Source organism: Catharus ustulatus, chromosome 2 (genome assembly GCF_009819885.2).
Source record: "Catharus ustulatus isolate bCatUst1 chromosome 2, bCatUst1.pri.v2, whole genome shotgun sequence".
NCBI classification, from domain to species: Eukaryota; Metazoa; Chordata; class Aves; order Passeriformes; family Turdidae; genus Catharus; species Catharus ustulatus.
Window position 1 is genome coordinate 33,131,081 of NC_046222.1, and position 22,699 is coordinate 33,153,779.

The 22,699-nt window shown below is 42.0% G+C and overlaps 1 protein-coding gene across 12 annotated transcripts in view; it reads right to left on the reverse strand.

The window, feature by feature from the left end:
- TENM4 (teneurin transmembrane protein 4) overlaps positions 1-22,699 on the reverse strand; it is a 634,039-nt gene that overhangs the window by 29,241 nt on the left and 582,099 nt on the right. For all 12 annotated transcript variants that reach the window (XM_042779057.1, XM_042779056.1, XM_042779058.1 and 9 more), the window contains 4 exons: positions 20,995-21,149; positions 17,094-17,971; positions 5,973-6,145; positions 2,264-2,499 (listed from right to left, as the gene is read on the reverse strand). In XM_042779057.1, coding sequence (XP_042634991.1) covers positions 2,264-2,499; positions 5,973-6,145; positions 17,094-17,971; positions 20,995-21,149 — 1,442 coding nt within the window. The remainder of the gene's footprint in view (positions 1-2,263; positions 2,500-5,972; positions 6,146-17,093; positions 17,972-20,994; positions 21,150-22,699) is intronic.

Here is a 22,699-nt window from a genome sequence, read left to right on the forward strand (position 1 = left end):
AAAGTAGAAACTTAGTCACATATAGCAGAAAATGGTAAAATTTCCCGAAATGAGAAAAAACACATTGAATTTAACTTCCCTAAGTTTCTCTCCTGCCAGGAAAGCAGCAATTATTGGTGTGAGGGAAGAGGGGAACATCACACAGAGAATATGTTAAATGTTGTGCAATCCCCAGGGAGGCAATTAGCACCTTGCAGGTTTTTGTATAAGGGGCGCAGATGCTGCCATGCACACACAGACAGCTTAAAACATCTCGTACACCCTCAACTACTTTCAACCCCTGAACACAGCCATAACGCAGTCTTTCGACCATGTACGATGCACTTCTGCTTCACTAGAAGGGCCCTGATAGGCTCAAAATAAATAAATGTCCATAAATGCTGGCAGATTTATAGGGATACCAGCAACTAGCCTGAAAATTCATTTTGCAAGTTTTTTTCCAGCTGTGTGTTTGAACCTACTGCAAAAATTTTGGGAGATAAAACTGATACAGGCAGCTGAGCTGTGGTTAAATGAATGGAAACTGTTTTGAACACCAAATAACTGTGACCCAGCTGCAGATTTCAGAAGGCCCTCTCTTTTCAGAAAAAGACCTTTCTGAAAATTTCATCAGTTATTAAAATGAAATGCGATAAAATAAAGCAAGCCCCCGAAGACAAACCCAACAAAAAAGTGCGGTGACAACTGATATGCAGATATGCAGCAGTTCACACTGAAAGAGTAGCTTCAGCTTTCATTACTGTTTGCATTTTTTCTCCTGGTAACAAGATATGAGGCTATCGACGCATGGGGAAAAGAACAGAGGCTGGGGTGGAGAGATTGAAGAGAAATACTTGACAAGCGTGAGTGAGGAGAGACGGGACAAATCACACCAAAGTGGCAGGGGTCATGCAGCAGGGATCAGGGAGAGGTGAAGAGCAAGGACTGGGAAAGACATATCCTGAAACCAGACCATTGATATTTACTGCCAAGCTTAAGTGTGAATAAATAGCTGCAGTCCTTTTGCTGTGGTGGCATTACACAGCACTAAGTATTTTCCTCAGAGGGTCTGAATTTGCCAGGTGCTGAGCAGCTTCCCAGGAATCGTTCATCAGCCTGTGACTCTGAGACTAGCAAGGTATACGGTGAGCGCACAGGACTTGCTATTACAAGTTCCCAGCTTTGCCAGCAGTTAGCAGATGAATTACAGCTTATTGGGCAAGATCTTTAAACAGCCCTGACAAGTATGAGGTGCATTGTGCGGAACAATGTTTTCAAAACACATCAGTCTCAAGCACAGAAAGGTCTGTGCACTCCTGGAGGGAGAGTACTGTCAGGCTGGAGCTGCTTGTAACACTTCAGGGAACAATAGAAATTGTGGTGCAATGCCTTGTGAGCCCAGTTCTTCAGCAGGTTCAACAGACTAGCAGTTTCAGGAATCCGGAGTTTTTTTCTGAGGTTTCCTAATGAAAAGTATTCATAGAATCATTGAATGGTTTGGGTAGGAGGGGCCTTAAAAATTTTATAGTTCCAACCTCTCTGCCATGGGCAGGGACACCTTCCACTAGACCAGGTTGCTCAAAGCTCCATCCACCCTGGCCTTGAATACTGCCAGGGATGGTGCCGCCACATCATTCCTGGGCATACTGTGCCACTGTCTCATCCTCACAGTAAGGAATTTCTTCCTAATATCTAATTCAAACCCTGCCCTTTTCAGTTTGAATTCATTCACCCTTGCCCTATAACTCTATGCCCTTGTCCTAAGTTCCCCTCCAGCTCTCTTGGAGCCCCTTTAGGTAATAGAAGGTGCTCTAAGGTCTCCATGGAGCCTTCGTTTCTTCAGGCTAAACAATCCCAGCTCTCGCAGCGTGTCCTGATAGTGTGCTGTGCTCTATTCCTGCCAGCAGCACAGGTAGAGAACACCTGCACTAACTGGTGCGGTATTTTATAGTTATGATTGTCCCTGGCTTGTTTAAACAGCCTGAGATGATGGTTGAACCTGTGGTGTCTGATGGGAGGTCACACATTCCCAGTGATGCAGAGGACTGGTAAGGAGATCAGCAGTCCCACCTGTGATGGCTAAGGGAACATCAGCACATAAGGAGACATTATGATATACTCCAGTCATAAAGGTTATGTCACTGAGGGCAAACAGCCAATTCTTTGTCCTGCAGCTCCATCCCCACTGCAGACAACATAAATCATATCCATCTCTTTCTGTCATGAGACTGGGGACTGATGAGATGGCAAGTGGAAGCCAAAAGTGCTCATGGTTCTCACTTACCCTCAGCCGGCGTCCAAAGACAGTGACCTGCCCTCTCGCTTGCTCCTTCCTCTGCCTCCACTCCACCAGGTTGAGGCCATTGTCGATGGGCAGGGTGACATTCCTCTTCCCCACCGTGGGGTTGACGGTGCCAGCCAGCAGATGTGGTTCAGTCTGCAGGGCCACCTCCATGCCATTGGCAAGCATCAGTCTGAGGGAGCCGTCAGCACCAATGTAGTAGCTGTTTCGGACTTGGTCTGAAGACAGAAAAGAGTTCTTTGCTGATCTTTGATGATACAGCTCCAGCTCTTCATTTTATCCCTCCCCTAGGCTGCCCCAGCATTTTGGATGGTTGCAACCAAATGCACTCTGTTACTCACCTGTCCCACTCAACAGGAGCAAAACATCACCAAGGAAAGTAAACATGGACAATTGCTTTTTCGTTCTGATGAGGTTTGGCACCTCATTCTTGCAGAAAGTTTTGCACAGGTTAAAAAAAGTGAAAAAACTGTGTAATACCTTACCAAAGGATGCAGGTTCAAACCTCTTCCTCTAGGCTAAAACTGTGTGGCGAGATATTTGTTTTAAATCAGTCTGACCGAAAACTTTCCATACTTTTATATCCTAAAGATCCTAATTTCACAACAATATATGAGAAAGTGGGGCCACCTACTTACCTCAGCTCATTCAGTGTCTCACAAGTGACAGGAAATTGCACAGCAAGTTAATGCTAACCAGTTCCCCAAACAACAGCCAAATCCTTTCCCTTGAGAAAGCTTTCAGGAGGCAACTGAAGTCCTCATGTTTGGAGAGAAAGCAGAGGCATTAAGCTTCCACACGTCTCTATACATCTGGGCTCCACTAGCTTTGAAAGATCAGATTTTGAGGCCAGTATTTGGGAATTTAGGAGTGGAACAGAAGAGCAATCTCTCTTCTATATCCTTCAGGAATCAGGCAGGCTGAAAGCCCATCCTTTGAATCTCCAGCTGGCATTTATCTCCACAGAGAGTAGCTCATGAAGGTTAAGAAAGAATGAGATTTACTCAGTGCAGAAAGGCTTTAAAAACATATTATACAAACACTGTCTTATCAGAAGCTCCTCAAAAGCTGGAAAATATTACCATTTCTGTCTCCCAGGCTGCCATAAACTCTTAATTGTGAACAAAAACACCCATTGAAAATTCCCATTAAGTGTTTTTCCTTTCTGAGGCAAACTGGGTTTTGTTCACTAGTTGCTCTGCCATAGCTCAGCAGGAAACAAGATCACAGTGACATTACCATTTTTGTCCCCAAGAAATAGATCAGCAAAGAGCACAGTTTGGTATAGTTAGGGAAGGAAATGTGACACCAACTGGTCCTTTTTTATGTGAGTCTCATCCTGCTCCAGTGGTAGCCAGCTGGAGTTCTGCCACAGAGACTTCAACAGACGCTCAACTTTACACAGAAGTGATAATGAAACCACTGGGGCACAGGATTTTGCCAAAAACACAAGCAGTGATCTACAATGCAGATCCAAGTACTATAGCTCTACCACTGAGTATGTAAGCTGATGGTCTCTGACACAGACTCTAGCCAGATCAAACCCCTTCCACGCCTGAATCTGCAAATGGAGAGAAGGGCCAGCCAGTTGGTTGCCACACCTTTCTTAGACGCTTGTTTTGATGCTAGAGTATTAGGAGATGTGCTTTAAATCAAATCCCTGAATAGTGAATATATTCCTCTCTCTTTTTTCCTTCACCAGGAAGCAGAGGAAGGCTTGAATGTTTACATGAAATTAATCAGACATATGATGTTCCCTTCATCTTACATAACCACCACAGAAGGGTTACTGTCACCAGTGCTGTGGTACAGTGTGGGGAATGTAAATCCTCTACTTTCAACATTTTCCCAAGAGAAGACTCTTCCCTGGTTCTGGAGGGCATTTCTCAAGGGCTATATGAAATCCATGGGCCACTGGATGCTGTATTTTAGGCTGCTTTGGCTCTAGGGCACTACTGCCCTACTTTGGCATTGAACAAATGCTCACTTTGTCACTAGTCCAGAAGACAAAATCCCACTGGAGTGTTGACATGCCTGTTGTAGAAGCTCCTAAATCCATCCTACCCAAATTTACAATCTTCTGAAAATGCTTTCTCAGATCTTACCTGTTCACAATGTGATCCAGGTTTCCTGAAAGGTTCACCAAGAATTTTGTTCACCAAGCCACCTCCTCTGCAACATCATCCAGACCTTTGTTTTAAGTGAGTTTTTTCAGATCCAAACAGTTTCATAGTTTTATACTTCTGAAGATGGTGAAGTTGTTTGTAATTCTGCATGTTCTAATGGCCAGAATGTCCCTGTGCTGGAGGTCAGGACAATGACAGAATTGACTGTGCACCATTATGTAACTGTGCCTTCAGCTGAGTGTATAAATCACACCACAGTCAACTTTGTCTCTAAATGGCCCCCAACAGTGGGCTCTATTGCTTCAGTAGGCTCTTGAGGTGAAGCCAACCTCATGTCTGTGCAGTTGTCACATATCTTAATGTGAGTGAGTGAGATGGGATGGGGTGGGGTCGGTTGTATCTATCTTACAGGCTCAAGTAAAGAATAAGAAAGTCATGGTGTTTCCCTACAAGATTATGGGGACAGCTTGAGGGAGCTGGAACCCTCTCAGCTGCCCTCTCCAGAAGGGTAAAAACAGTGTTTCAGGCATAGCAGGAACTTTATTTTAGGAAAGGTTGATGTTGTTACAGGGAGGGGGAAGGAAATTGTATCCCAGAGATGTGGGAATAGATGTAACTCTGGAACATGCTTGCTCCACTTGGAGCAGTTTGTTCCTCACAAGGAGAAAATATGTTTCACACCCCACTGTAATCAGTCACAGAGTGAATAAGATCTGGAAGAGTAAAAAAAGGAGAGCCTGAAAGTTCCTTGCCTTTCCTCAAGCCCCAGGAAACAGGTGTGATAGCTCATCCTGATCCTAAGGAGGCTTCAGCTTTCAGAACCTGGAGATCCAAGCCGGCACTGTTTGTGCGGTACAGGTTCTGACACTACCAATATGTCAGCACAGTGCTCCCCTGCTATTTATTTCTCTTTTATTTCCCACTTCATTTCCTTTTCCTTCACTTAATCAGTTCTCTGCTTCACACCTTCCTACCACGGGCACAACTGTGCTCATTTCCCACAGCCACAAACCAGTCTCACCAGTCCTACCCCATCCATCCACTTCTTTGTGCCTTTCCACACCACCTCTTAGCTCAAACACAGACCTTTAGGACACAGGGAGGGTCATTTTACTGGATGCTTCCTTGTGAATGTTTGAAACGCCAGTGAAAAAAGAATCCGATCTCCAGCAACCAGCTGGAAGCCTATTCCAGAAGGAGAGCAACTGTTTAGTCAGAAGCCATTAAGAGACTGAAGCAAAGGGGTTGCCTGGAAGTGTGGCTTGATTTATGTAACCCTTTTAGTTACAACAATAATGGTAATGATGATGGAGGACTGTACTGCACGAGCCTGCACGGCAAGGGGACTGGCTGGGAATGGAGCAGAAAAACAGCTGCAGAGCATCCATGTGCTAGGGAATGAGGCTAAGTAGGTGTGAGTGTGTGTCCGTACCAGCATGTGGGGAGCTCTGGGGCACTGAGAATGCAGGCGATTTTTGGTGCTGGGATTATCAAGACGCCTGTTTCCTGATGGATGATCAATTGTGTACAGCTTGGTCAGGAGAAGGGATGGTGGCCCAACTCACCTTGGAGCAGGGTGTAGAAGGCCCCTGAGGCTGACAAATTGGTTGTGATTGTAACATCATCCTTGCTGGAGGTTTCCACCTGGACATGCACGGAGCTGTCAGTATCGCTGCGGAAGCTGCTCACTTGGCCAGTAGGGAAGGTCACGTTGGTCAGGCGGCCAAAGCTGTCGTATCTGAAAGAGAGAATGTAATGAAGTTAACAGCATCAACAGAGGATGAACCATCCTATAAAGCAGAGACCAATTCTTCAAGTCATCATCCAGATTATACAGAGAAAAATGTACTGTCACTCTTTCAGACAGTCTTAACTATTCTTGGCCTCATGAGAAGAAAATCACAGCTTTTAGCTGAAAAAAAAAAAATGAAGCAAGATTAGAAAATTACTAAATACATATTAGCTTGCATTTTAACAATTTTCCCCAACACTCCTCACCTGCACTATACTTCTTGTTTACAAGAGTAACTTTATTTCCCATCTATGATGCTGTGACTTACAGAAAAGCACTGGCCTGTGTATCCTGTCTTGCAGAACTAGGAATTTCTGAAGGCAACCAACTAATTTGTCTGGTTGTGTCCTGAGCTCAGCAATTTATTTTAATTATTTTTCCCTATCTAATTTTAAAAAGCTAAATATTAAGGTAGCAGCAAGGACCAGACTGGCCACATCAGGTAGATAACTATCCTTTGTGAATACAGTGTAGAGTCCTGAGCACAGCTGAACCCCCGTGTTTACCTTTTACTGTTCCTAGGACCATATGGAAGGACTGATTTAAAAGTGTAAAAAAGCAGACCAGTTTTCACCCCCACTGTGTCCTTGGCTTTTCCAATGAGGAATCAACATAAGCGCCATCTGGGAAGGTTCCTGTGATGTGGATACCTATGTACCAGGACCCAGGTAAAATGACCGTCCTACATGCAGGTCCCACAGCAGTTAACAAGCTGGAGGGTTATTTTTTCATAAAAAAAGAGAAGCAGACACTTGTGTCTAGAGCCCTCCTGAGTCAAGAGAGCAAACACACCATTATGCCTCCCATCTGTGGCATTACAAAAAAGGTTCACAGACCCAAAAGCCTGGCAAGGGACTTTTGTAATGAGGTTATTGTAGGTGTAATGGAGAGCAATAGGGAGTTCTGCTGGCTAATCTCTTGAGGGCTGTTAGACCTTCTGATGAGATGGATCTTCAGGGAAGGGGTATATAAATAGTTAGGGAAAAATAGAAAAATTCCAGCAAATCAATCAGGGATAAATGTTTGACTTTTTTCAAATCCTGCCCACAACTCTTTTAAGAATGATTTATATGAAACTAAGTAGATCATATTATGAAAATGTATCACTTGGGGATGCAAAGTAAATGGAGGGAAGTAGAAAGGTTTTGTTCTCCTGTGGTACTCAGCGGTGAGCCTTTGAAGGAATGCAGTGTCCAGTGAAGGGTACCATTCCTCATAATGACAAAGTAATGTAAATGATACATTAAGAATAACAAGTTTAGAAAACCTCATGTAAGAGGCAAAGCCAAAATAAAAGAGTTCATTCAGAATAAGGGAAAACAAAGAAGTGGGAAGATGCCACCCTAACAATGGGTGTTCTGAAGAGGATTATAATAAATTGCTTATCATGTCTACTGAGGATGTGACAGAAAGTAAGTGGAAATACTGAAAATTCAGGTTAGAAGCTGTAGAACATTTTTAAGGCCCATGGTTACTCCAAGCAGAGGAACAGGTGGAGCATTGGAGATCTCACTGCCCAACTCCTTTAAGAATAGGTTAGAGAAATGTCTTAGATGGTGTCTAGGTACAGATGATCAGACCTTGGAGGGAGTAGATGGATAAAAGCCAGAAACCAAACGAAAACCCAAGAAGAGGAGAACAGAGGGGAAGGGGGGGAAGGGAAGCGGGGGCAGGGCAAGGCAAGGCAAGGCAAGGCAAGGCAAATACAAAGTATTCTTCAACAGCAACTGATGAGAAACTTGTAAGCAGCCACTGGCTTTGAACTATACAGAAAAAAAAAAATCTGTCTGCTCTTCCACTCTCATTTTTCCAGATTTGAACACAGTGCTGGTACTTCACTTTTGAAATATGGTGGCAGTGATTTAATGTGAGGAAGGGCTAGTTGAAAAGATGATTTTTGCCCAAGTTTAATATTTAGGTTATAGTGACTGAGTGGGTGACCTCATTGCAAATCTCCACAGCCCCCAGGTTTGGAGACACCATCATGTGAGGCTTTTCTTGCCCACTGAGCAGAAGGGGAGGTAGTAAGATAGAAGAAAGCATTTGCCCTCCATAGTCAGCCTATCAGTCATGGATTATCCAAGCCTTGCCCTTTCCCTCTGATACCCTGGCAATCAATCAGCCACTTGTAAAATGGAAAAGAAGAAAAAAAACCCAAAACATGAAAAGGTTGAAAAAGGACTGCATTGCAGGAGTTTGGCAGAGATCAGTTAAACCTTTTCCAAGCAGCTAGCAGCACATAGCCTGGACCTGAGCTGCATCTCCACCCAAGAGCCCAAAATAAAGTGCTCCCAGTATCAAACAATTTACTCCAGATTTGTGGCTGCCCTGTTTGCACTGAGACAAACGTGCTTTGCTTGTACTGTCTCCAGTCACCTGCACATCCCCTCCTAAACCAGCATGTGAATCTTAAGCAGAAAACATCAAAGGCAGTCTCTTTACCCCATCTGCTGAGACAAGACACAAGGGATATGATTTAGTCTCTCCCCTGAGCAAAGAAAACATTGTTATCACTGAAGGTGTGTTGTGTAACAATCCAAATTCCTTCTACCACAACATCAATAGTCTTACATATAAACCAGTCTGAACTGTAAGGGTAGAATCAAGTTTGCAAACGTTCTGAAATTTCAGTACGATGAATCTGAATTTGGCACCTCTGACTTGGTAGATTAGTAGGTGTGAGAGATTTATTTCTATTGCTTCATTTAGATTTTAAAAATTAGTTGCTCCTAAAAACAAGCCTGATTCGCCTCCTAAAAATAATGTCACAAATCTAGATGTGTTGCACTGAGGTGTAACAGGTGAGTTTGGTGTAAGGGTATAAAGGGAAGCAGGTCTGCAGGTTAAGGAAATAAGGAGTGAAAAAGCCAGGATGCGAGCAGAGAGCTTGTTCATGTGGTAAGTGCTGAGTCAATGTCCTGTGAGTCATAGCTTATTATCCTAATTGAATGGCACTCAGAAAAAAATGCTGAGAGTCAGCACAAAACCTTTACTCCATGCAAGTCTTACTTATGTGCTCCAAAGAAAACTCCAAAACCCTGTGGATACTCAGTTTAGCAGCCCCCAGCAGCAGCAGCCAGCCACCTCCTTACAATAATCAAATCACAGAAATACTAACTGGTTTGGGGTGAAAGGGACCTTACAGATCATCCTGTTTCACCCACCTCACCATAGACCAGGACACCTTCCACAAGATCACAGTGCTCAGAGCCCCATCCAACCTGGCCTTGAACACATCCGTGATGGGGCAGCCAGATCTCCTCTGGGCTCACCACACTGCCCACCACACTCACACGAAAGATTTTCTTCCTATCATCTATTCTACCCTTGTTCAGTTTAAAACCACTTCCCCTTATCTTAATGCAGCATGCTCTTATTAAAGGCAAGTAGTGCCTTTTTATATAATATTATGTAGTGTAAAATAAATACTATTTTATATGGTATTTATGTAGTGCCTTTTTAATAATATTTTTATAATATTCCTAGACCTCAAACTTCTAGCACCTTCACAAATGATTCTCCACTTCTGTTGGGCAAATGATATTTGTAAATATGTAATTGGAGAAATCTACCAGTAACATCTCCTTGTGCAAATTAAGTTAAAATGGCAAGGAAAAAAAAGAATGAAAGAGTGTGATGGCACCTAGACCTCTGCACACACATTTTCTTGTAAAGTCAAAATGACTAAGTACAATACACTTAATTTACACTGTTACATTTTTACAGCTGTACAAAACTCACAGTACTTCATCAAGAGCAAGGACTTCCATTTGGGACTTCAGATCCTGAGAAGCAAGGCTCCTTTTGGGCCAGAACAGTCTAAAATGATCTACTGGAACTGGTTTAAGATGTCTGCAGAATGTTTTGGCACATCCTTAGTCACCCCATTAACCTCCTTCAGGAGGAACTAGGACCATCTGTGTTTTCTGCACGTGCAGGAGCTGCTGCATTCTCTCTACCCAGCAACCAGACAGGGACCTGCCAAGGACTGGCTTTGAGGGGGACAGCTCACTGATTTTCAGCTGCAAGGAGATCCTGCCTTACAAAGGCAGAAATACCAGACGGTAGGACAATTAGACCGTTCCCATTTTTATTATTATTGTTAACTGGTGACAGATGAAGTGTAAAATGCTCACATCCAGACTAAAGCTCCTTTTAGCACTGTGGTGGCAATGCAAACTGAGGTGTGGGAAGCCCATTAGCATGAACACACACAGCGTTTTCTTCTTGGCAAGCAGTTATTTTTCTCTTTTCTGTTTCTACTCAGAACTGGAGCATTTTCCCCCTTTTCCACGATTTAGCTCACACAATACATACCTGATATCATCTATCACAAACCCACAGTCTCCCAGGGATGTGAAGACTTGCATATCCCAAAGAGATAATATGCTTAACAACTTAAATGTGCTGGTTCCTTCTACCACTGCTTCCAGCCCTATAAAGGCCCTTACAGGGCACGCCTCAGCTTGGGGAGGAAGGCCAAGTGACTGACTCTTATGTAACTGCAGGTGTGTCCTGGTATTTGCAATAACATAAATCTCTCCTAGTCACCTCATTTTGCAGCTAAGCTGCCTAGCCTGTTTCCATTGCATCGGGATTTAGGGCTGGGCCAGTTTTCATCACAGCCTAAGACTTCTGTGTTCTCCAAATGCTCTGAAAGCCCCAGAATTAAGGAAATACTGAATCATGGGAGTGCACACAGCAGCCACTTGGAGCAATGAATCCATCACCTGCTAACACAGCTGCTGCCTCCCATTCAAACCTGCTGCAAAGCCTCAGCACTTACAATTACAGTGACAATTATTAGGCCAGCATAGGAAGCTGTTGCCATCCATTCCCAATTGGAAATGTATTTAGCTAAGGTTCAATGCACAGAATTAAAATGGTATTTGGTGCTTATGAGGTCTAATTGTTGGCTTGTAAACATTCAGAGCTTTCATTTATCACATTACCATTGTGTAGAGACCTGGACCTTGGGAATTAAAGAGCATCCTAAGTACCATCTATTCAGAAATCAATTTCTTGCCTGAGTTTCTGCGTTTCCTCATTTTAGCTTCTTCACATTTCATCAGTCTTTTAAAACACAAGTCAAATAGATCAGAAAAAAATCACTATAATAATATTGCATTTAGTGCCAAAGTGTCTAAATGGACCTTGCAAACTATATTTTGCATGTGATTATGCCAACGTGCACCCAGTGCCTCTTAACAAGCTCGACTCATCCCAATTTTTCAAACAACATTAAACACAACATTAAAAATGAATCTATAACAGACAAACCGATAATACTCAAAAATGCATGAAGGCAAGTCCTCTCCCTAATGACCAAAGGCCAGGTTGTGGTCACACTCTGCTGGATTTTCTGACTGCCCAAAAAAGAAGAGGAAGACTTTTTTCCAGCTTTTATGATACTCGGAAATAATTCCCTTGGTTCTCAACTAAACTTTGCTATCAGGCCTTCATTTTGGGGTGGGGCAGCGGCTCAAAATGTGACCTCACAACTTAAGTCAGGGTACTGGAGAACTGCTATTTCATCATGTCACCTATTGGAGTTTCACTGCAACTTTGTCAGAGGAACAATAATGAGACTCTCATCATTTTATCATGTATGAATTGTGTATCATGTAGGAATTGTGGAACAAGTGGAACCAAGAAATCTTGCTAAAAGAGGAGGGAGGACAAAAGCCAAAGGTGCTTCTCATACTCCAGTCTGCTGCAGGAGTAGGACAAGACCTTCATGTGAACTACACTAAATCAAATCCTATAAAACTCTATGTATGATCCAGTAAATCACAGTCACACAGACCAGGGCATTGGCTTTGGCATCAAAAGCTGCTGGTTCTGGGACCTCTGCTGAGCCCTGGGGGGTCACTGGGAAGCCATTCAAGGTCCTCCTGCATGCTCAGTCCAGCTGGCTCCTACCTTCCATCCATTAGAGTGTGTGAGGTTTGGCAGAGTTTGGTTCTCTGTAGAACAGCCTCCAGTGTTTTGGGTCAAAGCTCCCCTTACCATTCATCTGAAGACCTGGCTCCATGAGACCCTTTGCCCTCCAGGCAGCTGTGAGCCACTTCTTGGGGAGTCCATGAAAAGGTTTTGAATTTCTAGGCTTAGGCTGGAGCAATGTGTGTTTGAGTCTGTATGGGAGGAGGTGACCTTCAAAACTAATTGGACACACAAAGGACCTAAGTAAAAGAGCCTCATCTGGGCTAAATAATGCATAGAAGGTTTGACTTTGGCTCTGAGGGAAATTGAATTAATGTACAGTGATAACATCTCAGTGAGCTAATCAAGATAATTGCTGTATTCTTGATTTAAACAAATCCATTAATAAGAATTTCCGGATTCTGAAGCAGACAAACAGCAACTGTTAAGAAACTTTGTAGAGGCTGGTAGCAATTTTTTTCAGGTCAAGTTGAAAAGCAGCAACAACAAAGCAGCAAGTAGTCACACAGCATCCTTTGTCTTTGACTGGAAGAGTTGAACAAGAAGTCGTTTCCCTGGCTGAGTTTACAGATCAACTTCCTTTGCTGCTGATTATCACTGTCACTGTTACCAGTTCAATGGGAAGAAAAGTCTTTAATCCAGTTACAGGACAAGCTGAGCTGCATTGCATTAACTGATAGCTAATGTCAAGCCCACTGCAGGGGCAGGAAAGGTCTATATAATGCTAAAACTCTCAGAGTAGTCATAGACATGTTTTTGGGGACAGGTTAATTACTGTAGGGAGCTAAGTTTCACTCTCAAACAAAAAGAGAAACTGCGCACCATTATACAATGAGTCTTACTCAGAGCTAAACTTGATAAAACAGGATTGTTAGAGCAGGCTTGGGTATAGAATATGTGAAAGGAAGAGCTCTAAGTGCTGTGAGCAAGTCTGCCACTGTCTGAAGCCAGCACTGGTCTCTTTCCCTTTGGTCCCACAGAAACAAAGGGAAAATGTGCCAGTCCAGCATGAAGCCTTGAAGGACCTGGATTCCCTGGTGTGCCCTGGAGACAGACCTCCAATATTGCATCAGTATATCCTGCCTCCTTCCCTCCTTTCCAGTCACACCAATATGCCCACATGTCAGAGCTCTCTGCAGCCTTATGGTAAAGGCTAAGAAATGCCCTGGTAAGAACAGTACCTGGAGGAGAACCAGAGATGTTGGCTGTGTTGGCTGGAACTAGATGCTTTTCAAGGTCCCGTCCAACCCAAGCCATACTATGATACTGTGATTCCATGACAAACATGTATAATGATGCCACTCTCACAACACCACTGCTCTGTCATGTTGGGTTTCTGATTTATGGTCCTTTGTAGACAGTCAGGTGAAGGTAAATCTTTTGAGGATGCTCTCCATCTGGCTACTGGTGCAGTGTAAACTTGTCAGCTGGATTTACTCTTTAAAGTTTTAGCAGCAGTGTTCAGCTTGCCCTGGCCCACAAACTACTGTGTGCTGTGAGAAACATGAAATTTTTCCTCAGAGTCAGATTTGATGTCTTTATTTCTTTGGCCATGGGCAAAATAGAAATAAGAACTTCACCCTTCCCATCAGCCAGGACTGAAAACTACTTCAGAGCACCTTCCAGCCACTCATGTTCAAAGGAATTCTCTAAATCACTTAAATCTTCCCAATGTACATTTCCTGATGTTCTGACAGAGAAACCAATAACATGAAAGTAGTGAATGTTGATTTTATTTGGTTTACACCATCTTCTTCAGCTTCTTTGATAACAAGGAATTTAGATTTCATCCTGCCGTGCCTGCACTCATCCCTGCAGCCTGTGCTTCAGTCATGCAAATCCTCTGTCTGGTGAGATTACATTTTAAGAAAGGCATCAGAGTCCTGATCTAAGATACCAGGAAATGGGGAATATACTGCTTTCATGGTTGGTCACTCTACCAGTTAGGTCATCTCAGCCTTACAAAATGACACGTTCTTGTCAATTTGAATGTCTCTAGCTTTGCTTTCCAGCCCCATACCCTTCTCAAGCCTTTCTCTGCTAGACTTAGAGTCCCTTTCTAGGTGAGAGCTTTGGCGGAAATGTTGTGGTCTAGACACATTCCAGTCTCATTCAAGTTGAGATAAACAGATCAAGTCTTTCTTGCTCTCCCCATGAATGCATTTTTGTAGAGTTTTTCTTCCCAACTTTCCATTTCCACAGTTCTTCATAAACTGCATCAGAGCTGACAATATTAGTCACATCAACACTGCAGAGGGAAAATAATCAGCTCCCTACTAGCCACCACAAGTAGGATGTAATGAGTAAATGTATTAATTTAGTTTGTCTATCCAAACAACAAGTTAAACAGTTTTACCATGGAATCGTGAGGATCACACTGATGACTTGATGCCTTGCTACAACTCTGAGTCAAGGCTCAGCCCACTTACATGTGTACCCTGGCCTCAGACTGTACAAGAATATATTTTGTTTAAATTAAACCTACTTCACTGAGCAATTGAAATGTTTGACTCTTATTTCCTAGTCTAATTTTATCAGTCTGCTTTTATGTATCTTTCCCTGGTTATACATGCAAAACCTGGACAGAATCAATCCTTCTAATTCACTGATCTGCCTTCCAAGTCCCTAGTGGATATGATGATAGGATAGGATAGGATAGGATAGGATAGGATAGGATAGGATAGGATAGGATAGGATAGGATAGGATAGGATAGGATAGGATAGGATAGGATAGGATAGGATAGGATAGGATAGGATAGGATGAAAAAGAATGGTCTCTAATTCAAGCATGGAAGATTTAGGCTGAGCATATAAAAATAGCTTTCTAACAGTAAACAATAAATACATTGTTATCACTAACAATATTTATAAATAACTCAGATGACTGATAGGATCCATTTGACCAAACTGTAGATACCCGCAATGTAAAAATCTGTATCTGAACTCATCATTCTCTACTATCTTTGCAGAGATAAACTTTCAAAATACAACTCTTCTCATCCTAAAGGAAATACTTGACATAACTCATAAGAAACTCACCTTGAACAGGCCTGTTTCCACCTGCCTCTACAGGAAGGCTGAAGTAACTAATTCAAATACAGAGTTTTACTCTGTAGTTTTATATAGCTGCATCAGAAACTGTCAGGAACAGTTAAATAGAGATAAGTGATCACAGGTTTGGATGAGGTCTCTCTGAAGGCACAGTCACAATTCTATATTCAGTGAGGCTGTGCTATCATACATTGCTGATTTGCTCTAGTCAAGATTTTCATAGTCCAGTCACTGGAGAATACTGTCTTCCATTTAGTTCTAAAAAGCTTTCTTATGACTCTTCTGAAGTACATAAAAGGACCAGAATGATGACTTTCACAAATGCTCTATTTTGTTGGACAGCAAGAATAATGGATCACTGTTACAAATATATCCACAGAGCAAGTTGGTTTTGAGCTTCTGTCTCGTTTTATCTCCTTTATATTTTCAGTTGCACTTTAAAATAAAAGATTATGCTTGAGGTATAAATCTGACCATTATTAGCTGTAATGTTTAGTTTGCTTCACTATCTGTGGCTGCATCTGTTTTCAACTATTGGGTTCTTTGCAAAAAGAAAATACCTCCTTGATTTAGCACAATGGTCCTGACAATATAGCTGGCTTTTACTCCTGTGGAGAAAAACCCCCTCTTTTTCCTCCCTAAAGGGCTTCCTCAAGCAAATTCAATGTAAGAGGTGGTGAGTATAAACTTGAATTCTCTGAGGAATATTGCTACAGTAATTGCAAGCAGAACATTGATGAAATGCTAATAACATTTCGAAAGGTTCATCACAGAGTTTCCATCAGTTATTTTCAAGACAAGAGCAGGAGCAGTGAGCACTAAGCAAAGAAATTTGAAACTGGGCCTGGAACATTTTAAGGAGAGAACCAAAGCAACCATATATCAACACACAGATACATGGGTTTAGCCAGTTTTTCTTTCCTGAATCCCTTTTTTCTTTTTAACAACTTTTTTGTTTGTCATCTTGGGAACTGTCTATTCTAACCAAATTGGCTTCTTACACTGGGTCTATTGTTATGGCTGGACACTTCCATGTAAACGTTCAAACCATGTGGGAAATGATGCACTTAAAAGAGTATTTCAAAGAGGTTACACTTGTAAATAAAAATTAACAGGAGGGAATGGGAGGGCAATGGGCTCTGAAGAGCAGGATGAATCCTTCAAGGTGCTGTTCACTCAGTTATCTATCTTTGTCCTTTTTTATATCAGAAATGTGTTGTCTTCACTATATTTAGAAGCAGGGAATTGCTAAGAGTAGTACAGAAAATAAGTACAAATATCCAAGATATTGCAATCTCTGGGTTTTTCAATGTATCCTGTCTTCTCTTTGCTTAAAAACTCTTTGGGGATATTATTGAACAGTTCCAAGACTACTTTTAAAGCTTAGTGAGGCAAATTGCAACAGTAGGAATTGAGCAGTCCATTAATTACAGAATCGTTTCCAGAGCAAGCTCTCATTAGTCATTGCCAGTTGTCATTCTACATCAGACATTTCAAACAGGCACAAAAAAGACACTGCAGCATAGGAAGTAGGTGAAAAGCTGTGAAAAAAGAGGCTCTGATGGAACTTTCATACTTCCAAGGCTTTCAAAGCCAAGAAAAATTCTGACACGCAACCTAAATCTCTAGTCCTGACTACAGTTAAGGAGAACCAGGTGTCCAAATTACTTAGAAAAACTCAGCAGAAATTCTGTCTGACTCTTGACTTGGTAGAGGAAGCTTATTCAAGCTCTAATGCACTTACTGCCAGTATCTAGAGTTTGAGTGAAATCTAATACTCTCTGTTCTGGCCATTTTATTTGGACAATAATTTTGATCAGGGAATTAAATTCTACCAACCTTGCACAGTTCAGAGAACACAGAATGAAGTCAGCAGCCACAATATTCATAAAATACTTACTCATAAAATGTTGTCCAACCATTTTCATTGCTTTTAGTGGCAAGGAGACCAGAGTTGCCGTGGTAAGTCATCATGGCTACTTCATGTCCCTGTGTTGTTACACTCTTGAGCGCACTGTTGGTACCAATTGTCACCCAGTAGACTTGGCCATCAGGCACCACCAGCCAGAGGGGCATCCCTGTGGAATCTCTTCGGATATTGACTAAGTTGCCATTATTGTCAGTGATCAGGGTTATGTCTCCATCTCCAGAATAAGTAAAATTGTAAAGATAATCTCCAGTGGTAAGGCTCTGAGTATAAAGGTGCTTCCCACTGGTGTCAAACAAGTAGAGCTCCTGGTCTATGGGTGAGGATAACTCATACAGGTTTTGTGTGTTGAGGAACGGTTTGTTTTTGCGAATGAAGCGGATTCGGATATTCCCCAGGTCAGCGACGTACAGCTCCCCATCTGCACACACGGCAAGCGAGGAGGGCGCGTTGAGCTTGGCGTCCTTGGCGTAACCGTCATCCCCCGAGAAGCAATCGCAGTTGGCATCATTCTTGCAGTCGCAGCTGCTCGGGGCGCCAGCCACCAGGGAGATCTCCCCATTGGTGGTGACCTGCCTGATGCGGTTGATCTTCTTCTCGTCTGTCTCGGCGATGTACAGGACCCCGTTGTGGGACACGGCCAGGGCGGTGGCAGACTCCAGCGTGGCGTGGATCGCCACCTTGCTGAGCAGGAAGTGATCCATGCCTGGCACCTGGCAGTGCATGGGCCTTCCTGCCACGATGCGCACTTGGTGGTTCTCAGAGATCTGCAGCACGACGTTATTGTCGAGGACGTAGAGCGAATTATCCATGGGATTCACTGCCAGATCTGTGGGCCATTCTAGACGAACCTTCATCGTAAAAATACACAAGGGAATTTTTACAGCAAGACATTTTTCTACTGTACGATTGCTATAAATCAATCACAATAAAGATGAAATCAACATGGATTAAAGGAGGAATGAGCGAAAAATGCCACAACTAATTATTACTTGATAGGTGGCTATAGAGGATATAACCTTCTGTGAGTGAGGGGATTTAGCTCCCTGAAGCAGTCACATGTGGACACCCACACTCTGCACTGGAACACTGGTGGGAACAGAATGATGGACAGAGGCAAAGCATTCTATGATTTACCCTCTCCTGTGCTTTTTAAATTGATGCAAGCTGGACCTCATAGCAGAGACCTGGGACTGTAAATATTGCTGTGTGAAGTGCTATGAAATCAGACACACAAAACAGCGATTCTTTTACTAAAGGATTTTTCACACAAGTGAAAACTGAACTCCTCTTGGTAAATGACAGAGAGGGATAGACACAAAACTGGCAGCTGTGCCAGCATGTGTGAATATCTAAGTTATAACCTATGGTTTTCTGCTTTATGCTGTAAAAATGCAGAAGAGCAATTCACAGGAAATTCAGGCAATTTCAGTTCATGGAGTAGAATACTTGTGCATTCACGGTGATTTTCACATTTTGTTTTAGCATAATGGAAAAATGGGTTCAGGAGTGACACATCCCAGTTCTACACTGATAATCCACTAAAAGAGTGACTGACAACACCACAAGTGAGTGAGCACTAGAATGAATTCATTTCTAGCTCCACTTCCGCAATACGCTCTTTTCAAGTGAGTCTTCTCTTTTAGTTGCCAAACCTAAAAATGTTTACCAACAGAATTCAGAACATTTTTTTTTAATTGGTAAAGAACTCAAACTTATGCATTTTTTGGGACTATTTTATTTCATTTCAGGTTTACATGGAAAAAAAAATTCAGTCTTGTGCTGATGGGAACCTATCAGTTCTAGGACAGTTCCTTTGTTTTGAACCTTCTTTTCCCACCATCCATCTCAGTTGCTGTTTCTTCTTATTTGTCTGATGTGATTTAGAGGAGTACTTTGTTACCTTATTGAAAGGAGGAGGAGTGGATGCCAGACTCAGGTCCAGGAAACCATTTTTCACTGTGATTTTATTTAAAACTGAGTAAGAAGAGATCAGGTAAGATCTACAGGAACAAAGGAAATTCCCATTTTAAGGTCTGTAGTTAAAATATCTCTGCTACAGCCATGCTTTATTTTGATGCTTCTATATATCTTTTCAGCACGTTTTAAGGGATCAAATGTCAGGTATTTAGTTCATTGCATCTTCTAATGCCTGGATGCGTGAGGTTTATTTTCATGGCTAAGCAGTTTGCTGAGCTCTGTCTACTCTGATTCTGTGCTTGCAAAATCCTCCTTTTCTCAGCTCCTGGCCTATTTTAACCCTTCTTGTAGTAAAACATTATAGCCTGTGGTTTTCTCTTTAATAATTCATGCCTCTATCCCTTCCAGTGGTCTTTAAGCTCTGCAGTCTTCAGTTAGCATCAAGAGCTGAGTTTATTCTGAACTGACAAGGGAATTTTCAATTTCTTAAAAACCATTCCTTGTCAACAGTGGCAGCTAAATATTTCATATCCTCATGTTCCCGGGAGCCTCAGGGACTTGGCCGAAAGACCCTTCTATCTGCTGTAAATGATGAAAAGCTGCTTCCCAAGCTGGATTTTATTTTGTAATTAAGCTTGTATTCAGTATGTTTCTGTAGAACAGGAGTAGTCAATCTGCCAATCCCAGTACAGGTTAATCTAAAAATAGTTCCTGTCATTTTATGAAAAGAAAATAAAAGAATCTTCAGCTGATACATGTTCATCTCAGAAGTGTTTGAACATGACATTGGTTTACATAGGAGCTACATAACCTGGAAGTAAATAATGTTTAAAGTCTCATAACATCTTGTGCTAACTGACCCTGAAATTCACATAAAGAAGAAACTATGTCTGTGAGATGAGAAACATACTACAAGGTGGCCTTTAACCATCAAAAATTTTCTTCTGTAGAAGGCAGAACAAATTCTAAAGTCATAATTTAAACTTGTCCATAAATTACAGACAATGGGAGCCAGTTGCAAGGAAGCAAGAATAATCTTTTCAAATTAGAGGGAAAAAACAAGAACAGATTCCATATGGGAGCATGGAAATTATCTAGGTAGTTACAGAAAGGAAACCCCATTGACATCTATTGTGGCTGAATAACAGTACTCAGCCCTCCAGCTATGATCTGTATTTTCATAGGAGAGAACAACATTCCTGCAGTCATGAAAACAACAAGTGGCACAAAGGTTTCAAAGGACACTGTCCTAAACTGGCACAATTTGACAAGTTGGCCAGTGCCACACCAAACTGAGTGCTGGGCTGTAACAGATTTCTCTTCTGCACCATCCAGCAGTAAAGCAATCATCAAAATGAGATTTCTTTTTTTCTCTTCTTTTTTCTCTCCACCTTGAAGCAGCAGGACTTAAAAGCCCAGCATGATGGTAGCTGCAACCAATTTGCAATCTGATGCAATTCAAGATTCTTGTTTTCCTGCTGTTGCTAATTTTGGCACCACATCCTCCAATCAGTATTTCCTATGTTAATTTGATTCAGGTCTAAAATTGTGCTCGGCGAAATTAGGATGAGGGGAAGAAAAGAAAAAAAATCTGTGATTAGCTAAGATGTTATAATGGAGCATGGCATATAGTCCATGGCATATAGTGAAACGTAAGTGTAAGAAAACCTGCCTTCCCAGGAATCTGTGCCTGCCCACTGACTGGGAACTGAAAAGAAGTCAGTTCTGTGGGCGGGACATCTTTAAAAATCTCACCCCAGAAATCTATGAATTAGGGCAGTCAAGTGTTTCCTTCTGTCTTTATAGGGCAATTCTTTTATGATCCAGGCAATTTTATACCATAAACTATGTAGAAATGCAACTCTCCTTGAACCCTTACCTCTTTGTCAGACCTACTGGGGAAGGACACAGACATGCAGATTCTGTAAAAACAAAACCAAACCAACTGTATTACCTGAGAAATGTCCATAACAGAGTCACAGCTGAGAGGTCGAGCAGATGTCAAGTCATTGGAACCCAACACAGTTGAGATAATCCCATTCTGATCAATCCGCCTGATCATGGTGCCATCCACAAAGTAAATCAGCCCAAACTTGTCCACAGTGATGCCTGGGGAGGAACAAAGAAAGACAGTCAGAAAGTGATGGCAGCTTGACATGAAGAGCAAAATATTTTATGACATTCCAAAGGGATGAGAGGAGAGTTGGGCACGTGGGAGTCCTGGTTATCAAGAGCTTTGAACTGGCACCATTCCATGGAAGGCACTTTCAAGGGGCACACAATGCAATTCAGAAATCCCTGCTTGCTCCTGGAAAAGGGCACGGCATTTGGTGAACTCCTGAAATGAAAAGGTTTTCTAGTAACTGCATGTCTTGCATGTTTAGAAACCTGTTTTTATTGCTCATGGTATGAATGGTAGGCCATGCATGTAAAAATGTTACACTGATGAATCTTTCAAAAATGGTGATGAAAAAAGGCTGTGAAAGGTCCATCAGGTCACTCAAATTCCAGATGGATAAAAGAGGAAGGGTTTTCCCTAGGATAATCATAGTAGTATACATGTTTCACCTGATTCTGAACTCTGCTAGTGATTAATTTCATTGTCCAAACCCCCTTTGTAGATATACTGCTGTCAGTGGATGTGAGGTCTGCTGACAGCAGTTACAGGCTGCTGATCTCATTTCTTGCCCAGCAGATACGTGCCATTTCACCTCCCCCTAAGCATAATTTCTCAAGTATTTGTTATGTTAGCACAACCTCCTATAATCCTCTTTATCCTAGGATAGCTACCCCATGCATCTTCCATCAGAGGATTTCATAGAGCTTTACACTTCCTAATTAGACCTCATAAGAGTCTATGTGTGTGATCATTCTAATTTTACGTACCAGAAAATTAACAGATAATGCAATTCTCACAAGGTCACAGAGAAAGGTCATGACTGAGGCAGGAATAAGAAGTTAGGGGCTCTATTCACCTCTCCTTTGTGCAAGTATAAATTAAAATAACTCCCCAGATACTAATAAAGTCATTCACCTCATCTACCCTACAGAGGCAGAATGTCGCTCAGCATAATATTTGAGTGTGTTAAAGCCACTAAAAGCTTGTAAAGAAACAGAAAAATAATGTAGAGGCCTGTAACATCTTTTCCTATGCAAGCAAAAATTCTGCTTGAAATATAGAAATATTAGGGTCTTCCTGTTTGGTTTCTTTTGCTTACAGGGTTAACAATCACTTGACAAAAAGCAGACATCTGCACTGTGCATCTAAGCAAGTATCTGAAGCTATTCCAATCAGTAGAGAGAGAAATCTACTCTGAGAGTGCAATTTGTATCCCCCTAAAACCTACATCCCCAACAGATTATACAAATCCTGCTAGAAGTACCTTTTCCTCCCATTTGACTATAAAAGGAGACTACAGAAAATATCTCTAAAGAAAACATTTATATTGTAGGCAGATTAAATTAGTGAGCTGAATCCTCACTAGACTGTCTCTTTGGCTGTCATCTTGGTGACAAAAATGATGGAAATTCTGTTTCAGATAGAAAGCTTTGAAAGTGTGTGAGGAGTGATCAGATATTGTGTTCCTCCAAAATGCTGTTTTGCAGCCAGATCCCCTTATTTGAAACACTTACCCTCAGTCTCCATCTACTGTGAGCTC